This window comes from Bufo gargarizans, chromosome 8 (assembly GCF_014858855.1).
Source record: "Bufo gargarizans isolate SCDJY-AF-19 chromosome 8, ASM1485885v1, whole genome shotgun sequence".
Taxonomy (NCBI): Eukaryota; Metazoa; Chordata; class Amphibia; order Anura; family Bufonidae; genus Bufo; species Bufo gargarizans.
In genome coordinates this window covers 183,481,044-183,500,245 of record NC_058087.1, presented here as the reverse complement: position 1 = coordinate 183,500,245, position 19,202 = coordinate 183,481,044, and the positions used below count along the sequence as shown (strand labels likewise).

The window sequence follows — 19,202 nt, the reverse complement described above, 5'->3', positions numbered from 1 at the left end:
GAGATCCGGCCGCAACACGGCAAATATACCGAAAATAATCCGGAAGAAAACTGCTGTGTGCAGTGGTTTTCTTCCGGCCGATCCTCATCATATTTGCCGGGTTGCAGCCGGATCTCCGCCAGTCCCCATTATGCTTAATGTGACTGGATGCAGATATTCAAGCTGCCGGCAATTCCGGAATGCTGACAGATGTGGCAGGCTGTTCCCTGCTGGAACAGCCTGCCGGATACATAGCACTAGTGTGAAACTAGCCTTAAGGCTGTATTAGACAGGCAGATTTTCTGACAGATGATCGCTAATGAGCGTTCATAGTAACGCTCGTTAGCAATCATCTGGTAGTGTAATACTGCCACCGATTACCCAATGAATGGGCAAATGCACGTTCTTCGGGCAGTCCTAATATTTTGACCGGTTTAAAGATTATCGTTTGCAGGTGGCAGATCGCGGAGTCTAATCACGATCTGTTGCCGGCAAGCAATTCAGCGATTCAATATAGGGAAGAGCAATGGCATAACGATCGCTCCCCCTATACTGAGGAGGAGATCCCTGCATTTAATAGCAGTGGTCTCCTCCGCTAGTGAGCAAGCGATTGCACGGAAGGAATGCTTCCTTCCCGACAATCACCAGCAGAATATGGCTGTGTAATACAGCATTTACTGACTTTGCTTTGTGCATTAAGATGTAGATGTAGGCGTTATACATGTCCACACAGTCAAAGAGGTGGATGCTGGAGACCAGTAGGGTTGGCCACCATGATGGAGAGACTTAGTGGATAAAAGGTGGAAAGTCTAGATTATAGTTAGAAGATGGGTCTTGAGTTATTGGCATTTTGGATGACTCTTACTGGTTTTGAGGAGAAAACATGTAAAGTGACCAGTCTTCATGGGTCTTGCACCACTTGGGCTTGTAAGGCTCTAGTATCTTGCGGAGACGAAAACAGTAACTCTGCAACCAAAGAAGACAGGTAACACTCAGTATCATCATATATGAAAACAGAAAAGCTTAGCACAAGGCCAGGCCAGAGGTCAAGCAATAAGAGGTTCAGAGATGGCAGTAGCATCTGGTCCCTAGTTCCTGAGAAGCCCATAGGAAGACGCCAGGGTCCCAGGAGCTCGAAGCTATGACCTCTAGAGATGGTTATCTAAGTCTTCCTACCATAACTCTAGAATGGCCAAAACATGGGAAAAGGACAAGGAGAAACTTAAAATTTTGAGACAGAGTATAAGACTCTGTGGAAAGGAAGAGTAAAAAGATAGATTTTTTAAAATCTTGTTCTTATAACATTGTGATTAATTAGCCGAACGTGATGTAACCGAGGAATAAAACTTAATTGTGCCGTATTTCCTTGTAACAGAAAATTCAATGAGTATTAATTAGTTGCTGGGTTACTGCAGCGGTAAGCACACTATGGAAGGATTAAAACAATGAATGTATATTACTCCGCATATTCCTCTTCCCAGATGAACCATTAACGAAGAAGTAATTAACAACGCTGAGCTTAGATATGGCTGCGTTCCTCTGAATGAGAGGATCTGCCTGAAGTGAATCATGTTCCTCGGTGGAGAAAGGACAACTACAAGACCCATCACCCCCCAAACGCCAGTTGTAAGGACTCACATCTTCAAGGTCGTCCTCGTAGTCCACAGGTTCCTCTTTGTGCTTGTCCTACTCTCACAAACAGATCGCTGGGCACGTGTACCATTTTCCCATTGCAGTCTTGGTAGTCTGCAGGCACCATGGCCAAAGGGCTGACGCTAAGCGAGTGTCGTAAAGTGGGGACCTGCAGGAACTCTGGAATGTCCAGAGACCCCCGGGTGTCCAGAGATCCTGCCCGGCGATGGATGGATATCCTGCCCACTGAGCTGGACCTGCAGTCATCGGAATCATCATCGGTGCTGCCCTTGCCCTCCCCAGAGAGTAGAGATTCCCTTTCCCCAGTTTGGCTCTTCTTCTTGATGCTTGGTGCCCGACCAATGCTGTTCCAGCTGGAGCGACGGCTCCCCCAGTTACTGTAGGTGCCCCAAGGTGCACATGGGGAGCTTCGAACACTGGCCTGGGGATAGAAGTAAGACATAAAAAAAAAAAAAAAATCATTTCAACTAAGCACCACCATGGATGCAGTGCCATAAATTATCTTTATTTTGTCCAAAAAATTCTTAAAAGTTTCCCTAGCAGAGTTATGCAGTTGCAGTACCACTTATAACCACAATGTGGCAATATATACTATACTCGGTAAATATACTAAATATCCCAGACAGAACAATGGAAACCCACCAAAGACTTCTGATCACAGACTGATGGATCCATCGACACATTGCTTCCCCTTCTCGAATCCACAAACGTGTGTACAGAGTCCATGCAAGGAGAGCTCTTTGGAGTGGGCATGGGGGTGGCCGCAGTGCGCATGATGATGGGAGGAGGCATTGCACAACGAGGATCCAGGTGTCCATTAGGGGTCACTGCAAGTGAATACATCTTCAGCTCTGTAGAGGAGAGGACACAAGGGTGAAGACTGGTTAAAGTGACCTTCTGCTTCTGAAACATCATAGAGAAGGCCTGTTTCCTTTAGAGCAATGGTCTCCAACTTGTGGTTCTCCAGCCACTGCAAAACTACAACTCCCATCAGGCCAAGACAAATCATGTAAATATAGGACATCTACTATATAGTGATTATTTCACCCCGAATAACTTAATTTTGAATCCTTGCTTTTGGTACCACAGCCCACCCATTCTCATAATGAAGGAACCTGCCATATTAATAACATCACCTGTAGCTCGGAGGTCCTTCAGCTTTTCCAAATCTTCATCAAAATTGGTAGAGATTTTGTCCTCGTCGGTCTCTGACCTTGTGGCATCCCCCTGGCGTACAGACATAAGGATGAGTGATAGGATCATATAATAGATGGGCTCGCTTGACATCTGACAGGAACAACACAGATCTCACTTCTGCTGCGTCTGCAGGTTCTGCGGTTTTATCTCAGTCTGATGGATGAAACATCTCTAATCTGTTTTACACAGTCCTGCCGATTCCAGGATTAACCGTGAAAAGTGTCAGCGATAAGTCCGCCAATCGCTCATACATGGGTTATAAATCTTTACGTGTGAACCTGGCAGGAGCCTTAAGAAGATGTATGTGTATATTACAGACGTTTAATAAGCTCATATAGATGGGATGTTTGAGGGTGTTCATACTTATGTAGCTACAGATAGTACTGCCCCCTGTGTCTCCCTGTAAATGATGTAGGTACAGATAGTACTGCCTCCCTGTGTCTAACTGTAAATGATGTAGGTACAAATAGTACTGCCTCCCTGTGTCTCTCTGTAAATGATGTAGGTACAGATAGTACTGCCTTCCTCTGTCTCCCTCCAAATTATTTAGGTACAGATAGTACTGCCCCCCTGTCTCTCCTTGTAAATTTTGTAGATACACATAGTACTACCTCCCTTTCTCTCCCTGTAAATGATGTAGGTACAGATAGTACTGCCTCCCTGTCTCTCCATGTAAATGACATAGGTACAGATACTACTGCCTCCCTATCCATCTCTGTAAATTATGTAGATACAGATAGTACTGCCTCCCTGTCTCTCGCTGTAAATGATGTAGGTACAGATAGTACTGTCTCCCTGTCTCTCCTTGCAAATGATGTAGGTACAGATAGTACTGCCTCCCTGTCTCTCCTTATAAATGATGTAGATACAGATAGTACTGCCTCCCTTTCTCTCCCTGTAAATGATGTAGGTACAGATAGTACTGCCTCCCTGTCTCTCCCTGTAAATGATGTAGGTACAGATAGTACTGCCTCCCTGTCTCTCCTTGTAAATGAGGTAGGTACAAAGAGTACTGCCTCCCTGTAAATGAGATAGGTACAGATAGTACTGCCTCCCTGTCTCTCCATGTAAATGATGTGCAGATAGTACTACCTCCCCGTCTCTCTCCGGTCAATGATGTAGATACATATGGTACTGCCTCCCTGTCTCACCCTATAAATAATGCAGGTGCAAATAGTACTGCCTCCCTGTTTCTCTCTGTAAATTATGTAGGTACAGATAGTACTGCCTCCCTGTCTCTCCCTGTAAATGATATAGGTACAGATAATACTGTCTCCCTGTCTCTCCTTGCAAATGATGTAGGTACAGATAGTACTGCCTCCCTGTCTCTCCCTATAAATAATGCAGATACAGATAGTACTGCCTCTCTGTATTACCCTGTAAATGATGTAGGTACAGATAGTACTGCCTCCCTGTATTTCCCTGTAAATAATGTAGGTGCAGATAGTACTGCCTCCCTGTCTCTCCTTGTAAATGATCTAGACACAGATAATATTTCCCCTTGGAGCACCCCTTTAAGTCATATCCTAGTTTTAAAGATTATATATAGAACAAAAGAAACTTTGCTAGAAAAAGAACTTTAAAGTCTGAATCCCTAATTGTACAGTCACTTAGCTCCTAATGGAATGTTCCGATGAACTCGGTGCAGCAATACATCACATACAACAGTCCATTACTTTATTACATCCATACAATGACTATCTTTTTTTTGGACATTTACGCTAATTTGATGCTTGAAGCGCGCGGCTGTTGAGGGGGCTATGTGCGATTTATCATATTAATGTCCCTTCCTTCTGTGATCCTGTAAAAACTTCACAAAATTGATGAATGCTATGATGACTAAAGGATTTTTTTTTTAATTAGTCGAAGACTTGGGTGCCGATAACGAGGTGCTAACGACTGTCTAACGCTTCCCCACCCCCACCCCTTACCCCTTTCCTAGGCTTCAAGGTTATTTCGAGACTTAGATCATCACTTGGCAAATTTCTTTTGGTTAGCAGAAAAATGGGAACAGTCAGCATTGTAGGAGGGGGTCCGGCGGGAGGGGGGACTTCATTTCCTAGAAGTCTTGTAATTTTTATTATCCATTTCAAGCTCCATTTCGGAGACATAATTCACGGAGTAGTCAGACTGTGCCAGACGCTCTTATCATGTGCATGTAGATTACGGCATTTCAGCGACATGGATATATCATGCCCACTTAACGCTCTTGACTTTATCTTCAAAGTCATGCACAGGAGCTTTTTCCTTCTCGACACATCTTCCTGCTCGGAATGACTATAATAGAAGTTGAGCCTATAGCACAATGTATATGTCATCTGTCTGTGGTCCCTCAATACCATGCAGAACCTTTGTAGGATGCGTAGAGGAAGCCATATTGGAAAAGCTCACCCTGGTGTCGGAAAAAAGTGAACCAAAATGATTGACTGCCTTGGCCCTGTCCTAACAATGGCTGCCTCTGGGTCCCTATTGGAAAGCTGACCAGTAAGTTTACCTCTGCCTGAAAGCCTTCCACCAGAATGGCCACCAAGAGGTTAAACAGGACGTAATTTCCGAACGTCATAAGAGCCACAAAATAAAGAGACGCCCAAGATGAAGTGGAGGCCATCCCGTTATACAGCACCATGTTCCAGTCCTCCTGGGTAAGAATCTAAGAGAAAACGTAGAAAAAAGACAGGAACAGGTTATTGATCCATCATCTACATGAACAGAAAACCTTTTAAGAACAGTTGTTTAGGTGTTTGGTACCACTGGGTCATCACTTTGTATGAGTGCTCTTGCACCTTCACACATCTTGAGAATCCGTGGGAATGAGCATGTATGCGTAGTATGTCCGTTTCTGAGAATTCTAAATTGAGCTCGGATGCCCAGGTTTTCAAGTATTGTGGGACCCCTATAGGAGTCTGGACAGTAAGAGCCAAATATAGCTTAGAGATTATTTTGCTGGGGGGGGGATTTTAAGTGTAGCAACTTCTCGAACCATGTTGACTCTGTGGTGGGTGATCTAGACGCCAATAGTGGCTTGCTGATAGAGTTATATTCTATGGCATCTAAAAAGTTGCTAGAATGTAAAATGCGATTTAGGGAGTGATGTGCAGGGAGAGCACCTGATGCCCCATCTAAGAACTCTGTAACGGTGTATTTACGTAGCTTGTTCCATACAGGTGACACGGTGTCAGCAGTGGGTCTCACAATGAATGGAGCAAGGTCAGCCGGCATCAGCGGTGAGAGAGTATGTAATAAGCCTTTGTCTTTGTTCAGTTGTCTGATGACAGCCGCTGTGCCTTTAAGCAGTATATGTGAGTGAAGTGAAGATGAGTTCAGACCCCATAACCCCGCTCTCTGTTGTTTGTCGAGCTGGGATATCTCAAGCTCCCTACCCAGGATGGTAGACCAGGGGGCATGGATGTGTAGCCACCTCTTCAGGTGAATGGCCTTATAGTATAGCTGAGCGTCAGGTAGAGCCATACCTCCCCGATCCCTTCTCAGAATCAGCGTGCGATGTGCCAGTCTCGCTCCCCTCCCCCCCCAAAGAAAGGTGCTGAAGAGCCTTCTAATTTGTGTAAAGAAGGAGGAGGGAAGAAAGACAGGCAGCATCTGCATCACATACAGTATCTTGGGCATTATATACGTTTTCAACAAATTTTTTCGGCCCATCCAGGAAATATACGGAATTCTCAGCGTGTGCAGTTGTTGTTGGGCATCGTTCAGTAGTGCAGCATAGTTCAGCCGGAAAAGCTCATCCATTCTACAAGGGATCTTAATTCCCAGGTAGGACAAGTGAGACGTTTGCCATATGAAAGGGGTTTTCGTCTTTAGCAGGTGAATTTGTTTGGTCGGAGCCGATATATTCATGGCTTCAGATTTTGTGTAGTTCACTTTAAAATTGGACACTTGTCCGTACCGTTCAAACAAGGATAATAGATGCGGGAAGGCCTCAACCGGGTTTGAAACCATGACTAGGAGGTCGTCAGCATAAGCTGCGTTGAGATATTCTATAGGCTTTTATCCAACTGGAGTCCCCTGATGCCAGGATGGTCTCTGATGGCCTGTAGCAGGGTTTCCATGACTAATATGTATAGGGCAGGGGACAGGGGGCAACCCTGCCTCGTCCCATTCCTGATAGGGAAGGGAGGTGATAAGGTGCCATTAACTCTGATCCGGGCGCTAGGGCCTCCATACAGTGACATGATAGCCCTCTGAAATTGCTCGGGGAAGCCAAATTTTTGCAAAGTTTTAATCATATAAGCCCAGTTCACCCGGTCAAAGGCCTTCTCCGCATCTACACCCAGCAGGACCAGGGGGAGGCGTTTTTTCATCGCTAGCTGAATGGTGGACAGGATTCTGCAGGAGTTGTGGCTGCCTTCCCTGCCAGGGACAAATCCTGCTTGTTCAGGGTTAATGAGTTTCGGAAGAAGGACACTAATTCTAGTTGCAAGAAGTTTCGCCCAGACCTTAATGTCAACGTTCAAAAGCGAAATTGGTCTATAGCTGCCACATAATTTAGGGTCTTTACCGGGTTTGGGGAGAATAGTGACTGTGGCCTCAAGGGACTGCGTATGTAGCTGTGAGCCACTCAGGAGCTCATTGCACCAGGCAGCAAGGTGTGGGGCCAGAATTTTTGAGAATTTCTTATAATATCCCACGGGGAAGCCGTCAGGGCCCGGGCTTTTCCCCATTGGCATGGAGCTTAAAATATTTGTGACTTCCTTCTCCGTTACTGGGGATAGAAGAGTTTGACCCTCCTCCTCAGTTAGTGTGGGGAGCTGCAGGCGGTGCAGGAAGTCATCGATCAAGGAGGCCCTATCCGCAGTGGACCCGGTTACCTCCTCGGGGAGACCGTACAAGTCTTGGTAAAATTTTTGGAACTCAGTGGCTATATCCGACGTTTTGTGTACAGTAGTACCATCTCTCTTATTAATCCCTGCTATATACATTGAGTCCTTCCTCTGTTTCAGGAGAGAGGACATTAGTTTCGTGCCCTTGTCTCCGTGAGAATAAAAGCGAAATTGCGAGTATTGGTACGTTTTTGCATAACCTATATTTAGATGATCCGTTAGTTGCTTCCTCAGGGTAGTTAACTGCTCCCTGGCCAATAGGGCTCTAGAGCGATTATGTACAGACTCAATAGCCGCAATTTGCTTAAGTAGGGAATTCAAGTGCTCCTGTCTGTTTCTTTTAACCCTACTGCCCAGCGCAATGAGCTCGCCTCTCATAACCTGCTTGTGCGTCTCCCAGATAGTGGCGAGTGGCATCCCCTCAGTGGAATTCTCGGTAAAGAACCACGTTAGCTTCTGACTGAGGGTGTCTAGGTCTGACTGCTTATCTAGGAGTGTCTCATTTAGACGCCACTGTTTGGTTTGTATAGGTAACGTGGGAAAGTGGATTGAGGTTGACACCGAGGCATGGTCCGAGACCGTAACGGGCTCAATGGTAGCCTGCTCCACCCTGTCGGCACAACTGCCCGAGATCAGGACATAATCCAGCCTCTTATGAGTGTTGTGCGGTGCCGAAAAGAAGGTATAATCTCTGTCAGCAGGATGGAGCAGCCGCCAGGAGTCCACTAAGTTGGCTTCTGCTAGATAGGCATTAACCCTACCTAAAGCCGCTTGGGTCAGTTGGGAAGAGCCGTCAGACGCATCCATTAAAGGATTCAGCGCCATATTAAGATCGCCACCTATTACTCTAATTCCTTCAGCGAAGGAGGCAAACGTCTTCAAGGTACTGACAAGCCACTTTGTTTGACCACGATTGGGGCAGTATAGGCTGGGTAAGGTCACTATCTGTGTGCCTATTGAGCCTTTACAAATACATAGCGTCCCTCTGGGTCATCCTGTATGCAAGACAACTGGAAGGGAACTTTCTTTGATATGGCAATGCCAACTCCTCTAGCTGCACTGCTGAACGCGCTAATGAACCAGTGCTGGAAGTAGGACTTGGGGAGAGTGGGCACGTGCGCTGACTTAAAGTGTAATTCCTGGAGAAAACAGATGTCTGTGTGCGACTTTTTTAACATACGCACAACCTGTGACCTCTTCTGGGGTGTGTTAAATCCTCTGACATTAAAGGAGGTACACTTAATCAATGCCATGACATAGTACAAGTGTATACCATTGAGCTGCTAGTTGCTGGGAATCATGCGTGCGATCAGGGAAATAAAGTGAAGTGTCAAACCTCAAAAACAACCGGGGAACGGAGAAAATCTCCAACATAGGGGTCGGGTGGCTTGTGCCCAGCGCGCAGCCCAGCAAAGCAAGGCAAAGCGCGAATGGCCCAAGCCAGCCTATTGTAAGGCGCTTGTACCAGGGTTGCGCCATTAGGTCCCTGGTGAGTGCCATGACGGTCTAAGGCAAGCGGCTATACGGGGGGGGGGGGGAGTAAGCCAGCCTGTCCCACGAGCCACAGCAAACACAACCTTGAATACATTTCGTAGAGTAGCCTAGGTATCATTTGAATGACCTGACTGAACCAGGGGCCAATCAATAAGACTGACACCCCTTACCGCCCTGCCATTGCCATGGGACAAACAAGTTCAAAAGCAAGCATAATACAAACATGTGAGTTAAACATGTGGAATCGGGTAATGCATAATAACAAGGGCAGGGATGGTGCGATGGTATGGCAGCGGTTCACGGATTGCCCGTCCGGGCCAACCCGACCCAGGGTTCCACCGCCTGTAGACCAGCGGACCGAGATATCTCAGGCCAAGTCCTCGGATCAGCAGATCACAGCTGGCTACTAGAAGCAGGCAACCAACAAAGAAGTCATAGATGGCTGTAACAAATACTTGCGTTCAGGGACTGAAGATCGTCCACAACATCCAGCAGCCAGGAAGCACCGGTTCAAGGAGCTGCCATCTGCGAGTGGGGCAAAAGTCTTAAATCAGGGCAGCAGACCTTATGGCCTATTGTTGAGCTTTCTCTTTGTAGAGGCTTTAACCCATCTCTGCTCCTCCGGTAACTCTGGCAAAGGGACTCCTGTGTCGGCCGACGGGAGCCATGATGGTATATCCAGAGGAGTCGTGTGAAGCAGAGTCCACGCTGCTGGTAAGTCCGCTGGTGTGCGGATTGTGCATCGTTTGCCCTCGGATGCGAAAGTCAGACTGAACGGGAACAGCCACTTGTAGGGCATTTTAACAGCTCTCAGATGGTCGGTAAGCGGACGGAGTATCCTTCGCTTATTCAATGTGGAGGGTGCTAAGTCCTGAAATAGGAGGATCTTCGCCCCCTCATAGAGCGGTTCTTTCTGCTCTCTTGCAGCTTTAAGAATTGCTGCTGTGTCCACATACCGTAACAGGCCACAGACCACATCCCTCGGTGGGTCATTGTCCCTCGGTTTTGGCCTAAGTGCTCTGTGGATGCGCTCTATGCAGACTTCAGCTGCTCTTTCTGCACCTAGCAGGCCGGAAAAAATGGCGGCTGCCGCCTCAGGTAGCGCTTCATGCAGAACCTGCTCTGGGAGACCCCGCAGCCGGATATTCTTTCGTCGGCTGCGGTTTTCTTGGTCTTCTATCAGAGCGTAGGCAGTATCTAAAGAGGCAGCAAGTGCGGCACTGTTGTCGCCCAGTGTGTGAGCAAAGGTCAGGATGGCCGCCTGCGTGTGCTCCAGCTTCTCCACGCGGTGCCCGATGTGCTTCACGTCGCACTTGATTTCAGTAAGATCTTGAATCACCGGGGCTAACGCCGATGATAGGGCTTGTTGGATGAATTGGCGCGAAATAGGCGCCGAGGTGGAGGTGCGGAGTCCAGGCATCCAGATCTGATGAGACGCCGTCCGCTCCCTCTGCTTCCTGCAGCCAATCCTCGTGCTCAGGCAGCGCCATCTTGGCAGCACTCGCAGCCGAAGGCCTCTTGTTCAGGAATTTATCCATGTCCTGAGGACCTCAGTCCAATCTGGCAGGTTCTGGCTTGTCTCTAGGGATATATCGTCCCACTTTACCCATTCTGTGTAGGCTGGAAAGCGAAATAAACCAGTTTGCTGGCTCTCATGGAGAGGAGCTCTCTCACATGCGTCTGGCCTGGCCGGAAGTCAAGCTCCGCCCCCCCATAGTAGTTATATTCTTGTACATAGGAGCAGTATTATAGTAGTTATATTCTTGTACATAGGAGGCAGTATTATAGTAGTTATATTCTTGTACATAGGAGGCAGTATTATAGTAGTTATATTCCTGTACATAGGAGCAGTATTATAGTAGTTATATTCTTGTACATAGGAGCAGTATTATAGTAGTTATATTCTTGTACATAGGAGGCAGTATTATAGTAGTTATATTCTTGTACATAGGAGCAGTATTATAATAGTTATATTCTTGTACATAGGAGGCAGTATTATAGTAGTTATATTCTTGTACATAGGAGCAGTATTATAGCAGTTATATTCTTGTACATAGGAGCAGTATTATAGTAGTTATATTCTTGTACATAGGAGGCAGTATTATAGTAGTTATATTCTTATACATAGGAGCAGTATTATAGTAGTTATATTCCTGTACATAGGAGCAGTATTATAGTAGTTATATTCCTGTACATAGGAGCAGTATTATAGTAGTTATATTCTTGTACATAGGAGCAGTATTACAGTAGTTATATTCTTGTACATAGGAGCAGTATTATAGTAGTTATATTCTTGTACATAGGAGCAGTATTATAGTAGTTATATTCCTGTACATAGGAGCAGTATTATAGTAGTTATATTCTTGTACATAGGAGCAGTATTACAGTAGTTATATTCTTGTACATAGGAGGCAGTATTATAGTAGTTATATTCTTGTACATAGGAGGCAGTATTATAGTAGTTATATTCTTGTACATAGGAGCAGTATTATAGTAGTTATATTCCTGTACATAGAAGCAGTATTATAGTAGTTATATCCTTGTACATAGCAGGCAGTATTATAGCAGTTATATTCCTGTACATAGGAGGCAGTATTATAGTAGTTATATTCTTGTACATAGGAGGCAGTATTATAGTAGTTATATTCTTGTACATAGGAGGCAGTATTATAGTAGTTATATTCTTGTACATAGGAGCAGTATTATAGTAGTTATATTCTTGTACATAGGAGCAGTATTATAGTAGTTATATTCTTGTACATAGGAGCAGTATTATAGTAGTTATATTCTTGTACATAGGAGCAGTATTATAGTAGTTATATTCTTGTACATAGGAGGCAGTATTATAGTAGTTATATTCTTGTACATAGGAGCAGTATTATAATAGTTATATTCTTGTACATAGGAGGCAGTATTATAGTAGTTATATTCTTGTACATAGGAGCAGTATTATAGCAGTTATATTCTTGTACATAGGAGCAGTATTATAGTAGTTATATTCTTGTACATAGGAGGCAGTATTATAGTAGTTATATTCTTATACATAGGAGCAGTATTATAGTAGTTATATTCCTGTATATAGGAGCAGTATTATAGTAGTTATATTCCTGTACATAGGAGCAGTATTATAGTAGTTATATTCTTGTACATAGGAGCAGTATTATAGTAGTTATATTCTTGTACATAGGAGCAGTATTACAGTAGTTATATTCTTGTACATAGGAGCAGTATTATAGTAGTTATATTCTTGTACATAGGAGCAGTATTATAGTAGTTATATTCCTGTACATAGGAGCAGTATTATAGTAGTTATATTCTTGTACATAGGAGCAGTATTACAGTAGTTATATTCTTGTACATAGGAGGCAGTATTATAGTAGTTATATTCTTGTACATAGGAGGCAGTATTATAGTAGTTATATTCTTGTACATAGGAGCAGTATTATAGTAGTTATATTCCTGTACATAGAAGCAGTATTATAGTAGTTATATCTGTACATAGGAGTAGTATTATAGCAGTTATATCTGTACATAGGAGGCAGTATTATAGTAGTTATATTCTTGTACATAGGAGGCAGTATTATAGTAGTTATATTCTTGTACATAGGAGGCAGTATTATAGTAGTTATATTCTTGTACATAGGAGCAGTATTATAGTAGTTATATTCTTGTACATAGGAGGCAGTATTATAGTATTTATATTCTTATACATAGGAGCAGTATTATAGTAGTTATATTCCTGTACATAGGAGCAGTATTATAGTAGTTATATTCCTGTACATAGGAGCAGTATTATAGTAGTATATTCTTGTACATAGGAGCAGTATTACAGTAGTTATATTCTTGTACATAGGAGCAGTATTATGGTAGTTATATTCTTGTACATAGGAGCAGTATTATAGTAGTTATATTCCTGTACATAGGAGCAGTATTATAGTAGTTATATTCTTGTACATAGGAGGCAGTATTATAGTAGTTATATTCTTGTACATAGGAGCAGTATTATGAGTAGTTATATTCCTGTACATAGAAGCAGTATTATAGTAGTTATATCCTGTACATAGCAGGCAGTATTATAGCAGTTATATTCCTGTACATAGGAGGCAGTATTATAGTAGTTATATTCTTGTACATAGGAGGCAGTATTATAGTAGTTATATTCTTGTACATAGGAGGCAGTATTATAGTAGTTATATTCTTGTACATAGGAGCAGTATTATAGTAGTTAGATTCTTGTACATAGGAGGCAGTATTATAGTAGTTATATTCTTGTACATAGGAGGCAGTATTATAGTAGTTATATTCTTGTACATAGGTGCAGTATTATACTACAGTGATCCCTCAAGATACAATGGCCTCAGGATACAATATTTTCAACATACAATGGTATTTTCCGACCTATCGTAGGTTGAAACTAGACTCAACATACAATGCCTCAGACTCAGATCCAATCGATCAAGGACACTTCTCTGGTAAAATAGCTGTATTAGTTGCTAGTTAGCAGCTATTCCTGACTTTTATATGTAAGGACTTGTTTAATCAGTCTTAGTTATGTCACAGACGTTACCACGACAGGTGGCAGGAGATCTGTGAGACTGGCAACACGTGGTTTGATCTGACATGTTTTGCGTTTGGATCAAATGACGTCTGTGTTGTTTCTGGTGCTTGCCATACCTTCTTTCCCCAGGTGTGGCTATTAGGGTCATTTAACCTTCTCTATTTATTGTTGTTTCTCCCACTTTGCTATGCGGTTTATAGCTTCTGTTGAAGTTGTGGATAGCTTGTGTGTGGATCTTTTTTTTGCTTGTTTCAGTACAGCCATGGATCCTATTGCTGCACTGCCTGGACAGCTGCAGGGGCTGTCTTTGGAGGTAGCTGACCTCCGCACACCGTCTCGCAGATCCAGAGACCACAGGCTGCTGGTCCTAGTGGTGGCGGTTACCAGGCCTGTCTCAAGCCTAAAGTTTCCCTCCCAGACAGATTCTCTGGGGGATGTGATCATTTCATTTTGTTTAGGGAGGCGTGCAAACTGTATTTTAGGCTACATCCACACTCATCTGGGGATGAGATTCAGAGAGTTAGTATGGTTATTTTGTTGCTTAAAGGGTATGCTCAGTCATTGGCTTTTTCTCTGCCGACTGGATTGCAGTCTCTTCGGTCGGTGGATGAATTTTTCAAAGCTCTAGGTCTCATCTATGATGACACAGATTGGACCTCCCTGGCCAAGACCAAGCTACGTGGCCTTCGTCAGGGAGAGCGTTCTGCTGAGATCTATTGCTCTGAGTTTAGGAGGTGGGCTACTGAGTGAAACGATCCGGCTCTCCGTAGTCAGTTCTGTCAGGGATTATCAGAGGCTGAAGGACGCTTTGGCCTTTCATGAGAATCCTGAGTCTCTGGAAGCCGCTGTGTGTCTTGCAGTACGCATTGATAGACGCCTGAGAGAGAGACGTACTATCACATAATGTATCGTCTTCCTCTGACACTTTGGGTGAAGATACTCCTGGGTTTATGTCTGGGGATGAACCCATGCAATTAGGGGGAGCTACTCCTGGATCTGTGGGGATTGAGGTGTTTATCGACAGCAGGGCAGGGGTGAACCTGATTGATGCTCATTTCTGAAGGCTCTTATGCGGTTTTTGGGGTTCACCAACTATTACCAAAAATGTATTCAGAACTATTCGACAGTGGTGAAACCCTTAACAGACATGACTAAGAAAGGGACGGATGTTTCAGTGTGGTCTGATTTAGAGTTGCGGGCCTATTCTGCGGTTAAGGAGTACTTTGCTTCTGCCCCTATATTGGTGCAGCCGGATGTATCAGAACTTTTCATTGTGGAAGTTGACGCATCCGAGGTGGGGGTAGGAGCAGTCTTATCGCAGGGCCCGTCGCCTGGTAAATGGCGTCCATGTGCATTTTTCTGTAAAAAACTCTCTGCCACAGTGGGCAACAGAGAGTGGCTGGCCATTAAGTTGGCTTTTGAGGAGTGGCGTCATTCGTTGGTAGGGGCGATTCATCCGATCACGGTGTTCACACATCACACAAATCTGGAGTCGGCTAAACGACTGAACACAAGGCAGGCCAGATGGTCTTTGTTTTTCACTAGATTCAATTTAATTGTCACTTATCATCCTGGGGTTAAGACCGTCAAGGCAGACGCCTTGTCACATAGTTTTCCTGGAGGTGGTGATTTTGAAAAACCAACTCCTATACTGTTGGAGGGGGTGGTGATATCCGCTCTATACCCTGACCTAGAAGTGAAGGTGTTAGAGGCTCATGAAGACACACCGGAGTCTTGCCCCTCTGGGAAATTGTTTGTTCCATCAGAATTGAATCATAAGGTGTTTGAGGAACATCACTGTACGGTTCTTACGGGACACCCGGGGAGCAAATCCACTGCTGACCTCATCTCTCGTAGATTCTGGTGGCCGGGGTTGCATAAGTGTGTTGAGGACTATGTGTCGGCCTGTAGTATCTGTGAATGTGCTAAGGTGACACATACTCGACCTTCTGGATCTCTACGTCCGTTGCCCATCCTTTCCAGACCATGGACTCACTTATCCATGGATTTTATTACTGATCTGCCTAATTCGTCTGGAAAGACAGTTATTCTGGTGGCAGTTGATCGTTTCAGTAAAATGGTGCACTTCATAGCATTACCAGGCCTACCTAATGCTAAAACACTTGCACAGGTATTTGTTGACAACATTGTGAAACTTCATGGCATTCCCTCTAATGTGGTCTCGGATCGTGGGACTCAGTTTGTGTCCAGATTCTGGAAGTCGTTCTGTACTCAGCTGAGCGTACAACTGTCTTTTTCTTCTGCTTTTCATCCTCAGATGAATGGACAGACGGAGCGCACTAATCAGAGTCTGGAAGCTTACGATGTTTTGTCTTTGAGAACCAGGAGGAGTGGTCTTTGTTTTTGTCTTTGGCAGAGTTTGCCATAAACAATCGTATAGAGGAGTTCACTTGTAAGTCGACATTTTTTGGGGCATATGGGTTTCACCCACAATTTGGCACATTCTCTGGTTCGGATACTTCCGATATTCCTAAAGAGGAACGTTTTTCATCATCATTGTCATCTATATGGCAGAAAATTCAAAATAACTTGATGAATATGGGCAACAAGTATAAACGTGGGCTTGACAGGAAACATATGAATGGTCCGGACCTGAGAATGGGTGATTCTGTGTGGCCGTCCACAAGAAACATTAAATTAAGGTTCCTTCTTGGAAGTTGGGTCCAAGGTTTATTGGTCCATATAAGATCACTGACATTAATAATCCTGTAGCTTTTCGTCTTGAAATTCCTCAGGCTCTGAAAATTCATAATATGTTTCACAAATCTTTGTTGAAGAGATATGTTTAACCTTTGGAGTCGTCCCCCTTGCCACCCTCTCCTGTCAGGGTGGACGTCAGTTTGGAATTCCAGATCGCCAAGATTATTGACTCTCGAGTTCTTCGTAGATCTCTTCAGTATCTTGTTCACTAGAAGGGTTATGGATAGGGTTGAGTGAACCCGAACTGCAAAGTACCTGGACCCGAACTTGGACTTTTCCACTGAAGTTTGGGATCGGGTTCGGTGTTTGGGTGATTTTATTATTTTCCATTATAACATGGTTCTAACGGAAAATAATAGCATTCTTAAGACAGAATGCTACCGGTAAATAAAATGGCCATTGAGGGGTTAAAAATAATAAAATAAAATAAACTCACCTCATCCACTTGATCACGCAGCCGGTATCCTCTTCTTTCTGCAGGACCTGCAAAAGGACCTGTGATGACTTCACCACGCTCACCACATGGTGAGCTTGGTGACGTCATCGCAGGTCCTTTTGCAGGTCCTGCAGAAAGAAGAGAATACCGGCTGCGTGATCAAGTGGATGAGTTTTTTTTTGTTTTTTTTAACCCCTCAATGGCCATGTTATAACGGAAAATAATAAAGTGAAGTTCGGGTCCCCATTGACTTTAATGCGGTCCGGGTTCGAGGTCAAGTTCGGGTCCTGAACCCGAACTTTGACCTGAAGTTCGCTCATCTCTAGCTATGGACCAGAGGAAAGGATGTGGGTACCGGCATCTGACGTGAATGCCAGTCTTTTGGTGAAAACCTTTCACAGGTCTCATCCGGATAAAGTTGGTCCTGGGTGCCTGGAGGTCACCCGTAGAAGAGGGGTACTGTCACGGACGTTCCCACGAAAGGTGGCAGGAGATCGGTGAGACTAGCAACACGTGGTTTGATCTGACATGTTTTCCGTTTGGATCAAATTAGCAAGTTTCTGGTGCTTGCCACACCTTCTTTTCCCAGGTGTGGCTATTAGGGTAATTTAACCTTCTCTATTTATTGTTGTTTCTCCCACTTTGCTATGCGGTTTATAGTTTCTGTTGGAGTTGTGGATAGCTTGTGTGTGGATCTCAGCTTAGTTCCTGGTGCTGCCATAGCCACTTGAAGTTAAGTGTTTTCTTTCTCTTTGTATTTTGTTTGAGTTTTTTGTGTGTTGCATTTCCAATTTGTATTAAGGCCTGAGGGAGATTCCTGTTCGTCCTTCCTTTTGGAGGAACAGGTTGTTTCAGTCCTGACATTAGTATGAGGGTCCTATAGGGTGAGTTAGGACACTAGGTAATTCTGCGTATCAACACACCTGGGGTCTGTTCATATTGGCAGTTAGTCAGGACTTTGATTAGGGTTTTACTGGGAGGTGTCCATTTCCTTTGCCTAGTTTCCAGCTCTTATTCCTTCACCCCTTTCCTTCCTATGCTCCGTGTGGTGTTTCGCTCCCACAACCCGAAATTGACAAGTTATCTGCCTATTTTTTACTAAACCTTCATTTTCTCTTATCTTGGATGACATTTTAGAGCTTTGGAACCGATTACTCAACTTACAATGGTTTCAACATACTGTACAATGGGCATCCTGAAACAAATAATTATTGTAACTTGAGGGACCACTGTAGTTATATTATTGTACATAGGAGGCTGTATTATAGTAGTTATATTCTTGTACATAGGAGCAGTATTATAGTAGTTATATTCTTGTACATAGGAGGCAGTATTATAGTAGTTATATTCTTGTACATAGGAGCAGTATTATAGTAGTTATATTCTTGTATATAGGAGGCAGTATTATAGTAGTTATATTCTTGTATATAGGAGGCAGTATTATAGTAGTTATATTCTTGTACATAGGAGCAGTATTATAGTAGTTATATTCTTGTACATAGGAGCAGTATTATAGTAGTTATATTCTTGTAAATAGGAACAGTATTATAGTAGTTCTATTCTTGTACATAGGAGGCAGTATTATAGTAGTTATATTCTTGTACATAGGAGCAGTATTATAGTAGTTATATTCTTGTACATAGGAGCAGTATTATAGTAGTTACATTCATGTACATAGGAGCAGTATTATAGTAGTTATATTCTTGTACATAGGAGCAGTATTATAGTAGTTATATTCTTGTACATAGAAGCAGTATTATAGTAGTTATATTCTTGTACATAGGAGCAGTATTATAGTAGTTATATTGTACATAGGAGGCAGTATTATAGTATTTATATTCTTCTACATAGGAGCAGTATTATAGCAATTATATTTTTACAGTGAGTAAATGCTTCAAAATATTGTAAGTATAATTAATGTTAATGACTTGAATCAATAAATAATAACTGGAAATATTGGCTCAGATATCAGCAGAGCCAATTAGCATCACCTGACAGTAATAACTGGTTCTGATACACTGTGATCTGATAGCATAAAGGAGAATCCAATTTCCTCTTTCATTTGTTATCGGTGAGTTTCTTACATTTGATGTGTTGATGTCAGGATCAGACTTTCTGCCTCCACTTGGAAAGCATCAAAGCCAATTTTTAATGAAGACGTTAATTAGGCTTTGAGCGCCCACTGTGGAAATATGGACTCAGTTCTAACAACAGATTGTTCTAAATCCTTTTCAAAAAAGATTCAGACGAATGCAGGAATTCTTCATGGTTCTCTTCTAGGAGCCTCCAACTATTCCTTTACTTTGTGGCCAAGACAAATCAACAA

At 43.5% G+C, this 19,202-nt stretch overlaps 1 protein-coding gene across 1 annotated transcript in view; it reads right to left on the bottom strand.

Moving 5' to 3' along the window:
* The window catches only part of CACNA1H (calcium voltage-gated channel subunit alpha1 H), a 178,958-nt gene that overhangs the window by 56,635 nt on the left and 103,121 nt on the right, over positions 1 to 19,202 (bottom strand). Inside the window, 6 exon segments of the mRNA XM_044303896.1 lie at positions 845 to 945; positions 1,618 to 1,665; positions 1,667 to 2,053; positions 2,275 to 2,483; positions 2,769 to 2,859; positions 5,324 to 5,479. Of these exon segments, the coding sequence (XP_044159831.1) occupies positions 845 to 945; positions 1,618 to 1,665; positions 1,667 to 2,053; positions 2,275 to 2,483; positions 2,769 to 2,859; positions 5,324 to 5,479 (992 nt within the window).